General features: G+C 33.6%; 1 protein-coding gene across 1 annotated transcript; it reads right to left on the bottom strand.

Annotated features, from left to right (window-relative positions):
• Window positions 1-10,815: 10,815 nt before the first annotated feature.
• Window positions 10,816-16,874, bottom strand: LOC109792041 (uncharacterized). The gene is made up of 2 exons (XM_020351422.3): window positions 14,962-16,874; window positions 10,816-11,803 (listed from the first exon to the last, which is right to left on the bottom strand). Exon 1 carries the CDS (start codon window positions 16,851-16,853, stop codon window positions 15,696-15,698), a length of 1,158 nt encoding a protein of 385 aa, XP_020207011.1. The 5' UTR covers window positions 16,854-16,874; the 3' UTR covers window positions 10,816-11,803; window positions 14,962-15,695.
• Between the last annotated feature and the right edge of the window lie 559 nt (window positions 16,875-17,433).

Here is a 17,433-nt window from a genome sequence, read left to right as displayed (position 1 = left end):
TCAAAATAGTAATATACTTATATAAATTAGTTAAAAAATAAAAATATATTTTAACAAATTAGTTAAGAAATAAAAGAGTTCAAAAAATATGGACATCAAGATAATGTTATAATTTTTTTTTTCACCATCTTTGCCTTTACCCATTCTAATCGACTTCGTTACCTGATCAAAATTCTTATTAATGTTTAGGGAAAGTTGTTAGATTAATTTTAAATTGTCAATTTTAAAATTAATTTTTAATTATCAATTTTAAAATACAACATGAGTGCAGGTAAAAGTATATAAATTTTAATCGAATTCTCGCACGCTATCTTTGTCGTTCACCTATCTCGTTGAACTGGTAAAAGTTGAGTGCAGGTCAAATAAAAAATTTACATTCCAAAAATTAGTTTTCAAAACATATTAAATGCATTATGAAAATAAACTAAATCTCTAGAATGTATTAAATGCATTTCAATAAATTAATTTCATAAAAGTGTCTTTTGAAAATTAAATTCGGAAAATTTACAAAATTTAAAAATATAATCCAAAAATTAATTTTTAAAATATATTTAGAAAGTTTATTATATTATTAATACAAAATATCTAACTACTTTGTAATAACTAATCTTTATCAAATAAGATGACTAATCATATTTAGTAAAATATTTTATTATAATCACGTTTTTTATTTACTATATTTAAATCCGATATTTTACTTAAGAGATTATGATTTAGATTAATTCATTTTCTTCTTGAACCGATACCTTATTAATCTTAAAATTATTTTTCAAAATTTAATTTATGAGACATCTTCAATTTCTTCAAAAATACCTTCCAAAAATTAGTTCCAAAAAATGAAATTTTATAAAATAAAATATGGTATAAATAGAATCCACTTAGGGCTTACAAATACTTGCATATAGAAGGAAGAAACGTCAAAATAAACTCTTGGCTCATTTTTTTTTTTTTTGAAACAGTAAATATGAATTAATATTAATTAAGGCACTAGGGGTGCCATAACCCTGTTTACAAAGATTTTGGTTAGATATAATATAGTAAGATAACTATATTACTAGCTAACCATTTAAATTGTCAATGATGGTAATCAAATACTCATGAAGCCTAATACCTTCTACCTACAGTTTTGATCCATTCCCCATATCTACATATTCTAGTGTTCCTTCGTGGCCCAATGTGGTGCTTTCCGTGATTACTTCCAGTTGTCCCAAATTTGGTGAGACACTTGAATGGCATTAAAATCCTCGTCACTCATCCGGAAAGACCCTAGATGCATGCGGGTCATTTCTTCCTCAATAGACCTAGTTAGTGTTGCCATTTCTCCTCTCCCAAAAATTGGTACCTCAAATGTTCTCACCCACAAGGTTCCTCTTTGTTGAAACATATGTCACCTTCGTTTTCCTATTAATGCTTTATTAAACAGGTCCGTATCTTTAATCCCCATTCCTTCTTAATCCTTTTATCCGCATTTTTTCACCTTTCCAATTTATTTTTGTTCCCCCATTTTCATCCCATAGGGAGTTTCTCCTATTTTTCTCCACACACTCTAGCTTAACCTTTACATAAGGCACTCACCTGGGTTTATGGACCACTGCACAAAGTTGTAGTTAAATTTCTTGTCCAGACTTAGCCAATTCCATGCAGTGACATGAATATCCTTTATCAATTGTTGTGGCTGGAAAGCTTTTTCCCTAAACACATAGTTATTCCTAGTTTGCCATGTGTTCCAGATTGTTGCACACCAAATAACCCTCCAATTTTTTGTGACTTCCTTTGAGGGGCTTTTGAGAGGTATCTGTGAAAAATGTTGGACTGTGTTGGCTGGTAAGACAGTTGCTAAGGACCCCCAATTACAGCATTCCCTTCCAAATTGAATCTATTACTATGTAGGTGAAAAAGGTATGACTGAGAGTTTCTGCTTCTCTGTTGCAGAAAGAACAAACTCCACCCACACCCTCAAATAAAATTTATCTTCTCTGTAGGTTGTCATAAGAAGCTAACCCATTTGAATTAAGTCTCCATATTGTAATTGCTGCTCTTTGGGGGATCTTCAATTCCCAAACCTTTTTCATCAATCAATTTGTTTCCTCACCAAACTTCATTTGATATAAAATAGAGTATGCAGATTTTGGTGTATACCCTTTGTCTCCCCCTTGTGTCCATATCCAGTTATCTTCCCTTCCCAGTGATAATTTGACTACTTGTAACATTTGATTAAGTTCATCCCATATGCCTTTTTCCCATTCAAACATGTCTCTCCTCCATTGTAGCTCTCACTTCCACGTTTGTCCATTCCATTGCCCCATTTGTTGGAGGCAATTATCTTTTTGCATTGATATGAGAAACAGTCTCGTATATTTTAGTGCTAAACACTCATCCCCTATCCACTTATCAACCCAAAATCTTGTTGTTTGGCCGTCTCCTATTAACCATTTCAAATTTCCATCAAACCATGGCGTCTCACATGTTCCTCTGCACACTTGTTTTAGGTCCTTCCACCATATTGAGTCAGTAAGGCTTCCTTCTTCTTCTGTTATGTTTTTCTAGCCGCCATATTTGGATTCAATTATCCTCACCCACAAGGTTCCTCTTTATTGAAACATATTCCACCTCCATTTTCCTAATAATGCTTTGTTAAACAACTCCAGATCTTTAATCCCTAATCCTCCTTGATCCTTTGGTCTGCATATTTTTTCCCATCTTATCCAGTTTATTTTTTTTTTCTCCCCATAGGAAGTTCCTCTGTATAGGTTTAATCCTTGTAAAAACCTTTTTTGGCATCTTATATATAGACATGAAATAGAGAGGTAGTGTTGTAACCACTGAGTTTAAGAGACACACTCTACCAGCCAAAGATAGATGTCTATGTTTCCATCCTAAGAGTTTTTTGGTGAGTTTTTCTTTGATTGGATTCCACATTCTTTCTTTTCTAGGATTGTCACCAATAGGAATACCTAGCTATGTGAATGGGACACTCATTATCTTACAATTCAGAATCATTGTGTATCTCTCCATATCCTCCCTATCCACTCCTAGAGCGCCAAACTTACTTTTATAGAAATTCACTTTTAACCCAGAAACTAGCTCAAAACACCGTAGGATACATTTAACAGCAATGACATTGTTCAAGGATGCTTCACCAATAAAAATAGTATTGTCTGCATATTGCAGCAAATTAACTTCAACTTTATTTCAAACATATCTTTAGTCACAGCATTCCGCATCAACCCTGCCAAACCTTCTACGGCTACAACAAAGAGGAAAGGTGCAAGGGGATCACCTTGTCTTAATCCTTTTTGTAATTGGAATTCTGTTGAAGGGCTCCCATTAATTAAAATGGAACTTTGGCTGGACTTTAAACATTCCTTCATCCACCCAACCCATTTTGGGAAAAATCCAAGTCTCTTGAACATGTAGAATAGATACTCCCAACTGACTGAATCATATGCTTTTTCAAAATCTACCTTGAAGAACATGCATTTCTTTTTCCTTCTTTTCACTTCATCTATCACTTTATTAGCAACTAGGGGACTATGTAAAATACTCCTTCCACCCAAGAACACACCCTGTGACTGATCAATAACCCCTTCTAATACTCTCTTTAACCTGTTTGCCAGCAGCTGTGCCATAATTTTATACATTACCCCAACTAGAGGGATTGGTCTAAAATCATTCACATGTATAGGATCATTCTTTTTAGGGATCAAAGTAAAAAAAAGAGGAATTACTTCCTCTAGGAAGCCTACCATTACGATGGAATTCTTGCATGTATCTGATAATATCACCACTCACAATATCCCAAAAGGACTTTATGAAGTTAAAATTTAGCCCATCTGGTCCCGGGCTCTTTAAGCCCTCGCACTCCCACACAGCTTCTTTAATCTCCTTTTCACCAAATTCAGCAGTTAGTGCCTATTTTTGTTCTTCTGATATCTCTTTAAAATATACTCCGTCCAATTTAAGTCTATTCCAACTATCTTCACTGAATCTCTGTTGGAAATGATGTCTTACTTCATTTTTTATCCTGCTCGGGTCTTCTACCCACTCCCCTTCAATTTCCAGCCTTGTGATCCTGTTTTTCTTTCTTTTCCAGTTCACAACACTATGAAAGTACTTAGTGTTGGAATCCCTTTCTGACAACCATTTAACTCTGGAATTCTGCCTTAGAATAGATTCATAATTTGAAGATAGCTTCCAAAACTATTGTTGCATCTCCATCTTTACTTTTGATTCTTCCATAGTTGTTGTGCCTTCTTCTTCCTTTTTATCAATTTCATTAATGTGTAACAGTAATTGATTAAACTGATTTTGTGTGTCCCTTCCAGACTGTACCTTCCACTCCTTGATTTTTTTCTTTACCGTCTTTAATTTTTCCTTGAGAATAAATGCCCCCCACCCTTGAGTTGGACCATCTGCCCATCCTTTCTCCACCACTTGCCTAAAGCTGTTGTCCACCAGCCAGTGATTGTATATACGAAAAGGTTTTGGACCCCAATCAATATTGACGTCTTTGAGAAGGATCAGACAGTGATCTGATATGTCCCTATTTAAAACATATTGTGTGCAATTGGGCGAGGTCTGACTCCATTGTTGGTTAACCAAAAATCTATCTAATTTACTCCGAGATTTCCCATTTGGCCTGTACCATGTAAAGGCTCTTCCTGCTAGTGGTAAATCTTCCATCTCCATGTCACTAATAAATTTATTGAATTCTGCACATTCACCTACATCAGTATTCTCAGTAGCTACACCTTGTCTCTCCGCTAGACTTCTAGTATTATTAAAGTCTCCAACAACACACCATAGATTATTTCTTCCATTTGTTTTTCTCTGTATCAATTCCCCCATATTTTCCTTTTTTTATATAAGGCAAGAGGAATATACATTGACAATTGTCACACTTAGATCTCCAGTCACCCACACACCTTCTACTCCCAGATATCCATCACCTGAAAATTGATTATTATCCTGAAAATATTTTTTGTTCCACATACTCATTAATCCACTAGCCGCTTGAATTGTTGGTTGTGACACAAACTCCACATCAGCGTCACCCCACAATGCTTGTGCCAACTAGTCACTAATTTGTTCCCTCTTTGTTTCTTGTATATAGCAAAATTCAACTTCCTCCCGGCATACTACCCTTCTAATATACCTCCATTTGACCTTTTTCCCAAGGCCTCTAACATTATAGGACATTATTATCATCAATTACCTCCTAGTCCCCTCCTGACACCATTTTCCTTCTGGTCCCTGCACTCCATCTTGATAATTTTTTGTTCTATTTCATTTGATTGTTTGTGGTAGTTACCCCCAACATCTTCCCCATCTCCCACGTTCTTTTTGCCTCCACCACCTCATTTCTCATCCATAGGATCCCTTTGGTATTGTTGTTTGATAGTGAAAGACCCAACGGGGCCACATTTTCGTTTACATCCTTCCTGATTTCCTTCCTAAGGCTAGGATTAAAGCAAAAGGAGTTATTTCTTTTACTTTTGTTAATGCTCTGTTGCACCTTCCCCTCATTGAAATCTTCCTTTTGTTGTTGAATCTTCTCATTTATTGACTTTGTATTGTTGCCCACAACTCTTGTATCAATTTTCCTTTGATCCTGTATCACATCTTGATATCTTATCTGTGCACTTCCTTTTCCCCTTTCATCCTCCTTTTGGTTCTGTAATGCCCGATTTATATAATGTTAAATATATTTTTTTATATGATATTATGATAATTATATCATTAATAATATTTTTCATAAGGACAAAAGAAAATTTTGTGAACTTATTACATTACATATCGTTCTAAAAATATTTACAATAATGTACTATTTTACACATTATTTCTTACTTCCACTTCTATTACAATATTTACATTGATAATGGAAATAAATTTATAATTGAAATAATATAGTTGACAAATAAAATTATAATAAATCCGTCAAACAGCCTCCACATTCCAATTCCTTCCAAGGACAACAGTAGCTATAAAATGACCTGGAATCGCTGGTAAATCCATCTATTTTGTAATATATTTAATTTTAAAAAAACAAAGAAAAATGAGGAGTAAGAACAATATCCAATAGATACAAATAATCTAATAAAATATACGGAATCATTCATAATCAATATTATATATATATATATATATATATATATATATATATATATATATATATCATATAATAGATTTTCATATTACGATAAAATTTGAATTATATTTGTAGTGACTAGTCAGGATAAATGAGCATCATCACAATATCAACCAACAAAAGGATATTTCACCTTAACCAACAAGAGGGTATTTCACCTTCATTCCTTACTCATTTAAATCCTCAAGGTCAAACCTCCAGCTACAATTAATTCAAATTTTATCTTCTATGACCATAGAATAATATTTATCTTCATAGATACATGAAGAAATACCAACAAGACGAGTCAAACATATTAAAACTATATTATAGTTGATTATAAAAAGAATTTATTAAGAGTACCAATCATATAAATAAAAATGACAATCATTATAAAATAATTAAACAACATAAAATATGAACACTTTATTAATTATTATGGGTAAAAATAATCATAGATTAAGCAAATAAATGAGGTTAGGGACACATCACTAAATAAATACAAATAAAATATAACATAAATAAATAAATATAATAACATAATAAAATTTTAAAGAGATAAAATTATCCTCCCCCTACCTTAAAGTTGCTTTTATTTTTCTCTCTTCTCTTTCTTTTTCTCACTTCTCACTTTTCTTTAAAAGTTCCCTGTCCAATTTTATTTTTTCTAGTTCATGTTGAATGCGTTGTTGTTCCGTTCCTATTTATAGGCCCGTTGGCATGCACATTTCTTCTTTTCTATTTTCTTTTTATTTTTATTTTTTTACTGCGCACCATCTTATCTATAATGTGCACCTTATCTATTTTCTACCTTATCTCTTCAGAATCGTACACCTTATCTCTTCAGAATTTACTATCCTATTATCCCTTCAGAATTTACTATTTACTATCCTATTATCATCTATCTTATCATTATATATTGCACCTTCGTGAATGCATCTTCAAAAATTACTATCCTATTATTATTTATTTTAATTATAAAACCCCTTTAATAATCTCTATAAATATTAAAGATAAATAATAATCAATTACTAAAATCTCTAAAATGTTCTATAAAAACCCTTTTTATTAATTAATAACTATAAGAAAATAATTTCCATAAATATAAAAATAATAATTAACTATTGTATAAAATTTGGGATGTTACAATTCTCCCTTCCTTTTAGAAATTTCGTCCCCGAAATTTTCCTGAAAATAGAAATAGGTAAGCTCCTCGCATCTTGCTTTCTAATTCCCATGTAACCTCACTACCTTATAATGTACAACTCTATCAATCTCTCCAAGAAATGTCTAATGTTAATAAGTACAGGGTGAGTAAACTTGGTGAATCTATACATTAACCAAATAAGATCAAATTTCTTAAGCATATCAGACATATAACTACAACTAAGTTCATAGATACAGAATCTCACTTCCAAATTAAGATGTTTAAAGGCTGTAAAAATCTTAAAGACTTCTAGTGTTCCATCCTAGAATTTTGGCATACTATATACGAGTACACAAATTCCTCTACTTCTCTTTTCATCTTAGGCCACCACGCTTCCGCTGTGCCACTCTGATACATTTTAGTAGCTAAGAGTACTCTTGTGTGCTTTCTCTAAGATCATCTTCCTTAATTCGGGTTTACTAGGCACATAGATTCTATCTTCGAACCTCAAAACACCATCAACTTTCAATCGTAAAGGGTTATCTATACCCCCACTGATCTTTTCCAGTTGGTTCACTAAGAAAGGATCTAACTCCTGGGTCCTTAAATCTCATCCATTAATCTATTAGTCCTTTCAACATACTCAATTCAATGTTCCTAAGGGTGAGCTCACACATCACGCTTAAGTCTTTAACCTCCTCAATCAAATTCAACCCTTACATTATAAAAAACGATAGATGACCTACTTAAGGCATTTATCACCATATTAGCTTTAATTTTATGACCCTCTCCAAGGATTAGGCACCTAAGTGTAAGTTCACTATGTACTCGAGTCATACCTAGTTTCACACAACTAGGAGTAATTTCACAAGTCAAACTTAAATTCCTAATGTGAGCCAAAAGATACATCTCTTTTAACCATAAGGGAAGATAAATACAAAGGTTTCCTACTCAAAGCATGGATCACCACATTGGCTTTACCCAAACAACAACTAAGATTAATTAAAATCCTATTTCTTAATAAATTCCAACTATTTCTTTTGTCTCATATTCAACTTCTTTGGGTCAAACAAATATTTAAGACCATTATGAACACTAAATACCTCAATCTTAGAATCATACGAGTAATGTCTCCAAAATCTTAAGTGTAAATATTACAACCTCTAACTCAAGGTCATAGGTAAGGTAATTCTTTTCATGAATTTTCCATTACCTAGATGCCTAAAAACATAAACTACTGTCTTTCCTTCTTGCATCAACAATCCACCCAAACCCGTCTTTGAAGCGTCACTATATACCCCATAAAAATTACTAGAGTCTAGTAATATTAACACTAGCCAATCTTTCATTTTGGAAACTACTCTCACACTTACTATTTTATAAAGGCAACTCTCTCTTCCTGGTCAATCTAGTCAAAGGTAATGCTATCTTAGAATTTCCTCAATAAATCTCCTATAATAATAAGTTAATCCAAGAAAACTCTTAACTTGACTAATTGACTTAGGTATTTCCCACTTAAGCACAACTTCTACCATAGATAGCTCTACATTATATCTCCACTAAAAATTACAAGACCTAGAAAATTCACTTCATACAATAAAAATTCATACTTAGATAACTCAGCGTAAAGTTGTCTTGGATATATTTTCACCCTCAACTCTAATATGATGATATCACATCCTATGGTCAATCTCACTAAATACATAAACATCCACTAATTGATCCATAAGGTCATCTTTTCTCATATCAACATACATGCATATCAAATCATATTAGAATACCTACTTTAAACCATCATATATACCATCCCTAAGCATGTACAAATTAATCACCGTTTACTCCATATAGCATGTACATGAACAACCTTTACCACATATATAGCATCATACAACCTTAAAGAAACTTTTGATCCACGAGACAAAACTTCAAAACATCATAACAAAATCATATTTTATCCTTGCATTGCCTAATAACTCACAAACATCATGATAGCATATATATTTCTTCAACAACTATCAAAGAAAATGATATATAGAGAGTTATACTCATCCAAGTGATCTCAAACCTATCACAAAAGAAAGCCAAGAGAATAAGCTACAACCCTTATGAAGACTTGAAATTTTAGAATTATCATATACTTAGCTAAAAATTTCAAAAACTGTAATAGATATAATCAGCGCTAATAGCTAGACCTTTGCTCACTAAAATAGTCATAACAGAAGTTCTAGATCTCCATTGTACCTGATTTTGGTTCCCTTAGAAGGATAACATCCAAGACTACAATTTTTATGAAGATCATAAAATCCAATTCTGTCAATATAATACTTGTAATGGAGCAATAAAATTGCAGCTAAAACATTCCCTGCACTGATCAGTAAAAGAGCGCACCAAAGTTTAAGGCCACAAAAATACCTTAAAACACTTCCAAACCATTATATAAGCTTCCTCCTACAATCCTAAACCAAGACAACTCACATATTCAACACAAAGAACTTAGAAACTAAAATAAAATCCTCATACACCTAACCCATAAAAACTCAACATGCAAGCATCAAAATTCAAGAAATCATATAGAAAAAATTTAAAAGTAATAAAGAAAATATAAATTAATTCCAATAAAGGTGGCAGTGCCTCCTAATTAGGAATAATTTATAACTTCCAAATCATGTAATAAAAAATAACAGAGATGCACACTTTGGCCTTTTATCAAGAACATTCAAAATTTCAATTCTCAACATACAACCTCCTGGGATTCAATCGCTGCAATTATAGACTTCATCTACCAAACAAGCATGGTAAACTCATAACTCACGACCGATTGGATCCACCTGCTCTGATACCACTCAATGTAACGCCCGATTTATATAATGTTAAATATATTTTTTTATATGATATTATGACAATTATATCATTAATAATATTTTTCATAAGGACAAAAGAAAATTTTGTGAACTTATTACATTACATATCGTTATAAAAATATTTACAATAATGTACTATTTTACACATTATTTCTTACTTCCACTTCTATTACAATATTTATATTGATAATGGAAATAAATTTACAATTGAAATAATATGGTTGGCAAATAAAATTATAATAGATCCGTCAAATAGCCTCCACATTCCAATTCCTTCCAAGGACAACAGTAGCTATAAAATGACCTGGAATCATTGGTAGATCCATCTATTTTGTAATATATTTAATTTTAAAAAAAGCAAAGAAAAATGAGAAGTAAGAACAATATCCAATAAATACAAATAATCTAATAAAATATACGGAATCATTCATAATCAATATTTTATATATATATATATATATATATATATATATATATATATATATATATATATCATATAATAGATTTTCATATTACGATAAAATTTGAATTATAATTGTAGTGACTACTCAGGATAAATAAGCATCATCACAATATCAACCAACAAAAGAATATTTCACCTTAACCAGCAAGAGGGTATTTCACCTTCATTCCTTACTCATTTAAATTCCCAAGGTCAAACCTCCAGCTACAATTAATTCAAATTTTATCTTCTATGACCATAGAATAATATTTATCTTCGTAAATACGTGAAGAAATACCAACAAGACGAGTCAAAAATATTAAAACTATATTATAGTTGATTATAAAAAGAATTTATTAAGAGTACCAATCATATAAATAAAAATGACAATCATTATAAAATAATTAAACAATATAAAATATGAACACTTTATTAATTATTATGGGTAAAAATAATCATAGATTAAGCAAATAAATGAGGTTAGGGACACCTCACTAAATAAATACAAATAAAATATAACATAAATAAATAAATATAATAACATAAAATTTTAAAGAGATAAAATTCTCCTCCCCCTACCTTAAAGTTGCTTTTATTTTTCTCTCTTTTCTTTCTTTTTCTCACTTCTCATTTTTTTTTTTAAAAGTTCCCTGTCCAATTTTGTTTTTTCGAGTTCCTGTTGAATGCGTTGTTGTTCCGTTCCTATTTATAGGCCCGTTGGCATGCACATTTCTTCTTTTAATTTTTATTTTTTTTACTGCGCACCATCTTATCTATATTGTGCACCTTATTTATTTTCTACCTTATCTCTTCAGAATCGTACACCTTATCTCTTCAGAATTTACTATCCTATTATCCCTTCAGAATTTACTATTTACTGTCCTATTATCATCTATCTTATCATTATATACTGCACCTTCGTGACAGTGTGACACCCTTACTACCCCAACACATATATTGTAACTTTACAAATAAATGTTTAAATTTCGGTAAAAAAGGGTTCACACGAGAAACTTCAAAAATCGTTCTTCAATAACCACAATATTAAAGATTTAGAAAATGAAACACAAAAGTTTACAAATTATTTTCAAAATGATATTTACAATTCCAAATCCATATAAAAATTTTGTCCTAAAAGTCCTCTCCCTCGATGTCACAATATCAGAGCATACCCCCAATTTAACTGTTGGCATTCTAGATGTCACTCGCAGCCAGATCTTCCTCACCTAAAACATCCACAAAATTGTACGGTGAGAAAAGAAAACATCTATATGTAAAGTACATACAAACACACAACATATCATCTCATTATAACTCGATACTTAACAAAATATTTATAAACATTTCAATGTATCATAACTTTATCAATCGCGCATCATCATCACGTCACCATTCGCAATCACAACAATCATCACAAATCTTGCAATCAACCCTATGCCAAGGTCACGCCTATAGCATCTCTTGCCCAAGGTCGTGCCACCCCCGACATAAGTATTAATTATCTCACACATCCCACCCTATGCCAAGGGTACACTCGTCCCAGAAATATCACCTACCCAGGGTTCGTATCATCCCTAATCATCCAGGGGTACGTTCGTCCCTGAAGCATCACCTACCCAGGATTCGTATCATCCCTGATCATCCAGGAGTACGCTCGTCCCTAAAGCATCACCTACCCAGGGTTCGTGATGGAAATCTAATCCCCAAGGATCCCTTTGGAAGAGGTAAGACCAAGAAGGGTGAAGGTTGATCCAAGGAGGCTCACACTTGAAGACCATTGGGCCTTTAACTAGGTCCATGGTTAGGAGGCTAGAGGAGGCTTCTAGAGAGGAGGTGCTTCTTAGACCTATGCTCAATATGAGTATTGAGTATGATTCCTCTTTTTAGTCTCATAGTCTCTATTGTACATACATTGTAAAGTTTGATTTCTTGTACCTTGTATCTAGTAGATACTTGTATAGGTGTATTTTTGCCTTTGTATTTGTGAGGCACTTTATTTCCTTTTATTAGCTATTGTATATTGTTTCTAGGGTAGGTTACTTGGAAACTTTGACTCCATTTAACCTAACCTAGAAATACACTCTTTTCTTAATTTTCTAGTAGTAGGATTGGGAGTGGCATTAGCAAGCTAGAGAGTGTCACTAGCAAGCTAGAGAGTGTCACTAGCAAGCTAGAGAGTGTTACTAGCAATTTAGCCAAGAGGTGGTTCTAGGCTAAAATTTTCATATTGGACTCATTTTACTCCTAATTTTTCATAGATTTGATTTAGCTAGGTTCCATTCACATTGGATGAACCTAACTAAACCAAATTAACAATTTCAAAACCGGTTGGAGTAAATTAAGTCAAAAAAGTCGCCCACCTTAGTTGTGTTCACATTGGCCGGATTGCTTGGCTCTTCTCAAGCTTAGAAGCTTGAAGCACAAGCTTCTCCTAAGCTTGCTTACCAAGCAAGCTAAGTGAGTAGCTTGATCTCCAAGCCTCTAGACCATGGATGGTTAGCTAGACCTTACCATGGTTCCTAGTGAACCATGGTTAAGGCTAGCTTGCTCTCCAAGCTGCCTACTCCTATATTTTCGTTTTTCCTTCATTGTAAAACACTTTTGGATGTATTGAGATTTCATTTCTGAAATATTATTCAGATTAATCTCTCCTAAAAGTCCCTAAACCTCTTTGATATTCATCCAATTCTCTTATCCCTTCACTAGAAGAGTGTGGTGAGAATTGAAGTGGCTTATCTCTTCATCAAGGAGTGGCGTCTCTTGGGAGAGTTCTCCACCAAACCGTGGTAGTTCTAAGGTCTTCTCCTCCATTGGAGACCTTAGCAAAGCTTAGGAAGAATCAAGGAGCCGAAGATCTAGGGAGGAACTTGAAGAGGATTCACATCAATCCGGATTCTCCAAACAAGTTTTCATCAGTTCGTATCATCCCTGGTCATCCAGGAGTACGCTCGTCCCTGAAGCATCACCTACCCAGGGTTCGTATCATCCCTGATCATCCAGGAGTACGCTCGTCCCTGAACCATCACCTACCCAGGGTTCGTATCATCCCTGATCAATCGTGTGAGGGACCACAAACACATCGTAATCACATTCATACAACATCTCGTCTCATATCACAATTACATATCACATATACAATTCCATATCACATATTCAACAGATAAGTCCAACAAAATAAGGATTTACATACCCCTTAAGCAAATTCACATCTAGATCATCATTTCTTATCAAGTAATATAACATTCATAAATTAATATAATAATTAATGGAATTACACATTTAACATAATCTTAACATAAATAGTAAAATCCCCAATTGTTCCAAAACCTAACTCACAGGCACTTTTCTACAATTTCGTTCCCTCTCCCAGATCACCATTCTTACAAATTAAATATATATTTCTAATCCTCAACACATACAAAATCTAATGGAACCATTAATTCCTCAAACAGAAATAATCCAATTTTTCCAAAACCTAACTTACAGACACTTTTCTATAATTTCGTTCTCTCTTCCAGAGCATCATTTTTACAAATTAATCATATATTCGTAGTCCTAAATATATACAGAATAACATAAGACCAATAATTCTCCAAACAGAAATAATTATAAAATTACTCATAATCCTACGAACTTCCTCTTCTACCCAATTCCCTCATGTAACTTTGCATACACATAATCCCCTTTTCCCCCGTACCTAGATAAACAGCAGTTGAACTAAAACAGTAATCTCTTGGTCTCCTCCTCTAAGTGCCCCTTGGTCTTCAGAGAGAAGAAGAGGGAAAGAAGAGAGAACAGAAGAGAATAGGGAGAGAGAATGAGAGATGTGTGAAAATGAGAGGTGAGGACGCTATTTATAGGATTTCAGGCTCATCTACCCAGAACGGCCCGTTCCAAAAGTGGAACGCCCGTTCTGGACCCTTCAAATCTACGCAAAATTTTAAACTGGAACGGCCCGTTCCAAAACCAGAACGGCTCATTCTCAATCCCAGCAAAACGACCCGTTCTCCCTCCGTAACGGCCCGTTCTCCAAACCAGAACGGCCCGTTCTGCTTCTCCAATTTTGGGCATTTTACTTATTCCGAAACGGCCCGTTTCACTTTTGAAACGGCCCGTTCCGGGCAACGAATTGGGCCTACGGCGCAGTAAAAATTCTGCATCTTCGAAAATTACTATCCTATTATTATTTATTTTAATTATAAAATCCCTTTAATAATCTCTATAAATATTAAAAATAAATAATAATCAATTACTAAAATCTCTAAAATGTTCTATAAAAACCCTTTTTATTAATTAATAACTATAAGAAAATAATTTCTATAAATATGAAAATAATAATTAACTATTGTATAAAATTTGAGATGTTACATATTCTATATTTTACCTTTCAGTTTAAGGTCCCTGCTATCTCCATGCTCCCTCAGTTCTTCCACTTTTAGGTGTACCCTTCTTGAGTTTTGATCTGTTTCATTATTTTGAATGCCCATATTCTGATCTCCCACTAACATCTTCGGCTTGAGGTTATTTTTTCCATTTTCGGAGTAGCACATATCCCGCTTATGTTCTCCTCTATGCTCATTTGGTCATCTGAATCCCCTTTATTCTCTTCGCTATAGATGTGACTATCGTTGGATTGGCCCAAAACACCTTTCTGTATTTCAATAATCCTATTTTGCCTTTCTGCAAGCCCACACCTTAGTCCCATATTATCCTCTACCCCTTGTTGTTCTGACTATCCCATGTGATATTTTCCAACCTGTCCATTATCTCCTTTACCCTGATTTAATTGCTCTGCATTATCACCGCCCTCATACCTACTTTGAGCCCCTCGCATATAGGTTACTGCTCTAGCCGTACTACTTTCACCAATTTGTTGTACATTCTGCCTGCCTTCTATATCGTCCTCACCTGTCAGTTTTCCAGTATCTGTTTCCATATATTTGTTCCTCTGGTCATTACCCCCTGGTCCAAAATTTGAAAAATCATCGTTGCCTCCATCGTCGTCGCTCTTTCCTCTGTCTTCCTTAGAGAAACCACCTTGTTGAATTGTTTCATCCACCAATGTTTGCACTAGATTGTTTTGTTCTGCAGAGCATTCCGATTCAGAAGACCTTATCTTCATCCATAGTCACTTGCCATACTAGACTCCTCAAAAGACGATATATGTTTTTGCCATCTCCAACAGTTACAAACACGTGTCTTCACCCCCGTCTCCTCTATTACTTGGATTTCTCTGATGACACCATTGATTCTGATTCTGGTGCTATACCAAATGGGCTCAAAAGACGTTGTCCTAATGAGAAGTCTTGCTTGGTCCAGTTTGTTACACTTTTTTGTATCTTTATCAATATGGATCATATTACCTCTTACCCCAATCACCTGTGAAAAGCATGAGACTCCCCATTGTTGTATTGGTATCCCAATACACTTTACCCATGTCACCCTGTTTCCTGTCCAAATACCAAGTCGCCACTTCTCAATAGAGGTGAAAAAATGTGTGAAGATATCATTTTCATTCCTAATTCGTTCTTGTAGACCTTCCTCTATTATCCCTGAGATGAGTACCATATCGTCTATTATATATCTCATCTTGACATCGAGTAAGAAACACGTCTCAGTGAGGCGCTCAAACATTGTAATATCTTTTAACCTTCCAACCCAACACTGCTCTAACCACTTTACATTTTCTTCAGGGACATCAATGTCTTGTCCTAACCACCTATCAACTCCCTCCCCCTCATGACTATGCTGCTTCTGCTTAGGCTTCCACTCAACATTCCCCTTCATCAGCCCTCCTTGTACCACTTGTGCATACGTTTTCCTTTTGAATCCCATGTTTCGTCCCTTCTGTTCTTCTATCTTACCCAGTTGGGTTTGTAGATTCTTTCCATTGTTCCCATTGCTCCACTCATTCTTCTTATAACATGGGATATTGACATGCATTTTTATATTTCCAATCTTAATCCTATCTAGTTGTTGCTCCAATATCTTATCATTCTCCACTCCAGAGAAGCGGACGAAGCCATATCTTTGCCCCCATCTATTGCGTCTATTGGCTATAAACACCTCCCACACCTTCCCCCAACTTTGAAATACTTTCCAAAAATCTGTATTATTATAGTATTCTGGAAATTTTGAGAAGAAGAAAGTCAAAATTCTTCCCCATTGCGTGAAGTCTGATGTCTTTTCCTTATTTCTGTTCGGTGCACCTCCTTTGTACCGCCGCTCCCTCCATTGTACCGCCGACTGCGGTGTATATCTAAACCCGCTTTGCATCGTCGTCAACTCTTTTTTGATATATACACATCTTTTTTTTATAAATACATCTCCTTTATTTTTTTTAAAAAAATTATAATTTTTTTTTTAATTTTATATCTCTAATTTTTAATTTATTATTTTCTTCTTCTTTTTCACACATCTTTTTTTCTTTTTTAATTTCCACATGCACCATTTCGTCTTTTCCTAATTTTTTACCTATTGTCAAAAAGGTCACCCACACCTATAATATTATTGAAAATTAGTTTTACGTTTTACATGTGTGTGAAAACTAAAAGCGGGAAGAGAGGAGATAAGAGTAAGAAAACTAAAAGAGGAGGGAGGAAGAGTAATGTAAGACCAAAAGAATTAAAATTATTTACCAAATAAGTGAGATAAAGGAAAGGTAAGGGGTGCATGTTAAATTTGAAAAAATGATAAAAAAAAATGTATAAAAAAAGTACTAAATTAAATGTAGTGAGCGTAAAATTAAAAAATTAAAAATTAAAAATTAAAAATATTTTAAAATTTTAATTTTTTTTAAAAGGATATGTACTTATAGAAAAAAGGAGGTGTATATATCATAACCTAAACTCTTTCA

Source organism: Cajanus cajan, chromosome 3, assembly GCF_000230855.2.
Source record: "Cajanus cajan strain Asha chromosome 3, NIPB_CcT2T_4, whole genome shotgun sequence".
NCBI classification, from domain to species: Eukaryota; Viridiplantae; Streptophyta; class Magnoliopsida; order Fabales; family Fabaceae; genus Cajanus; species Cajanus cajan.
This window is presented reverse-complemented; position numbering and strand designations above follow the sequence as displayed.

Coding starts and splice junctions, on each gene's coding strand:
- LOC109792041 (XM_020351422.3), bottom strand. CDS start 16,853: ATGCAAAGCGGGTTTAGATATACACCGCAGTCGGCGGTACAATGGAGG.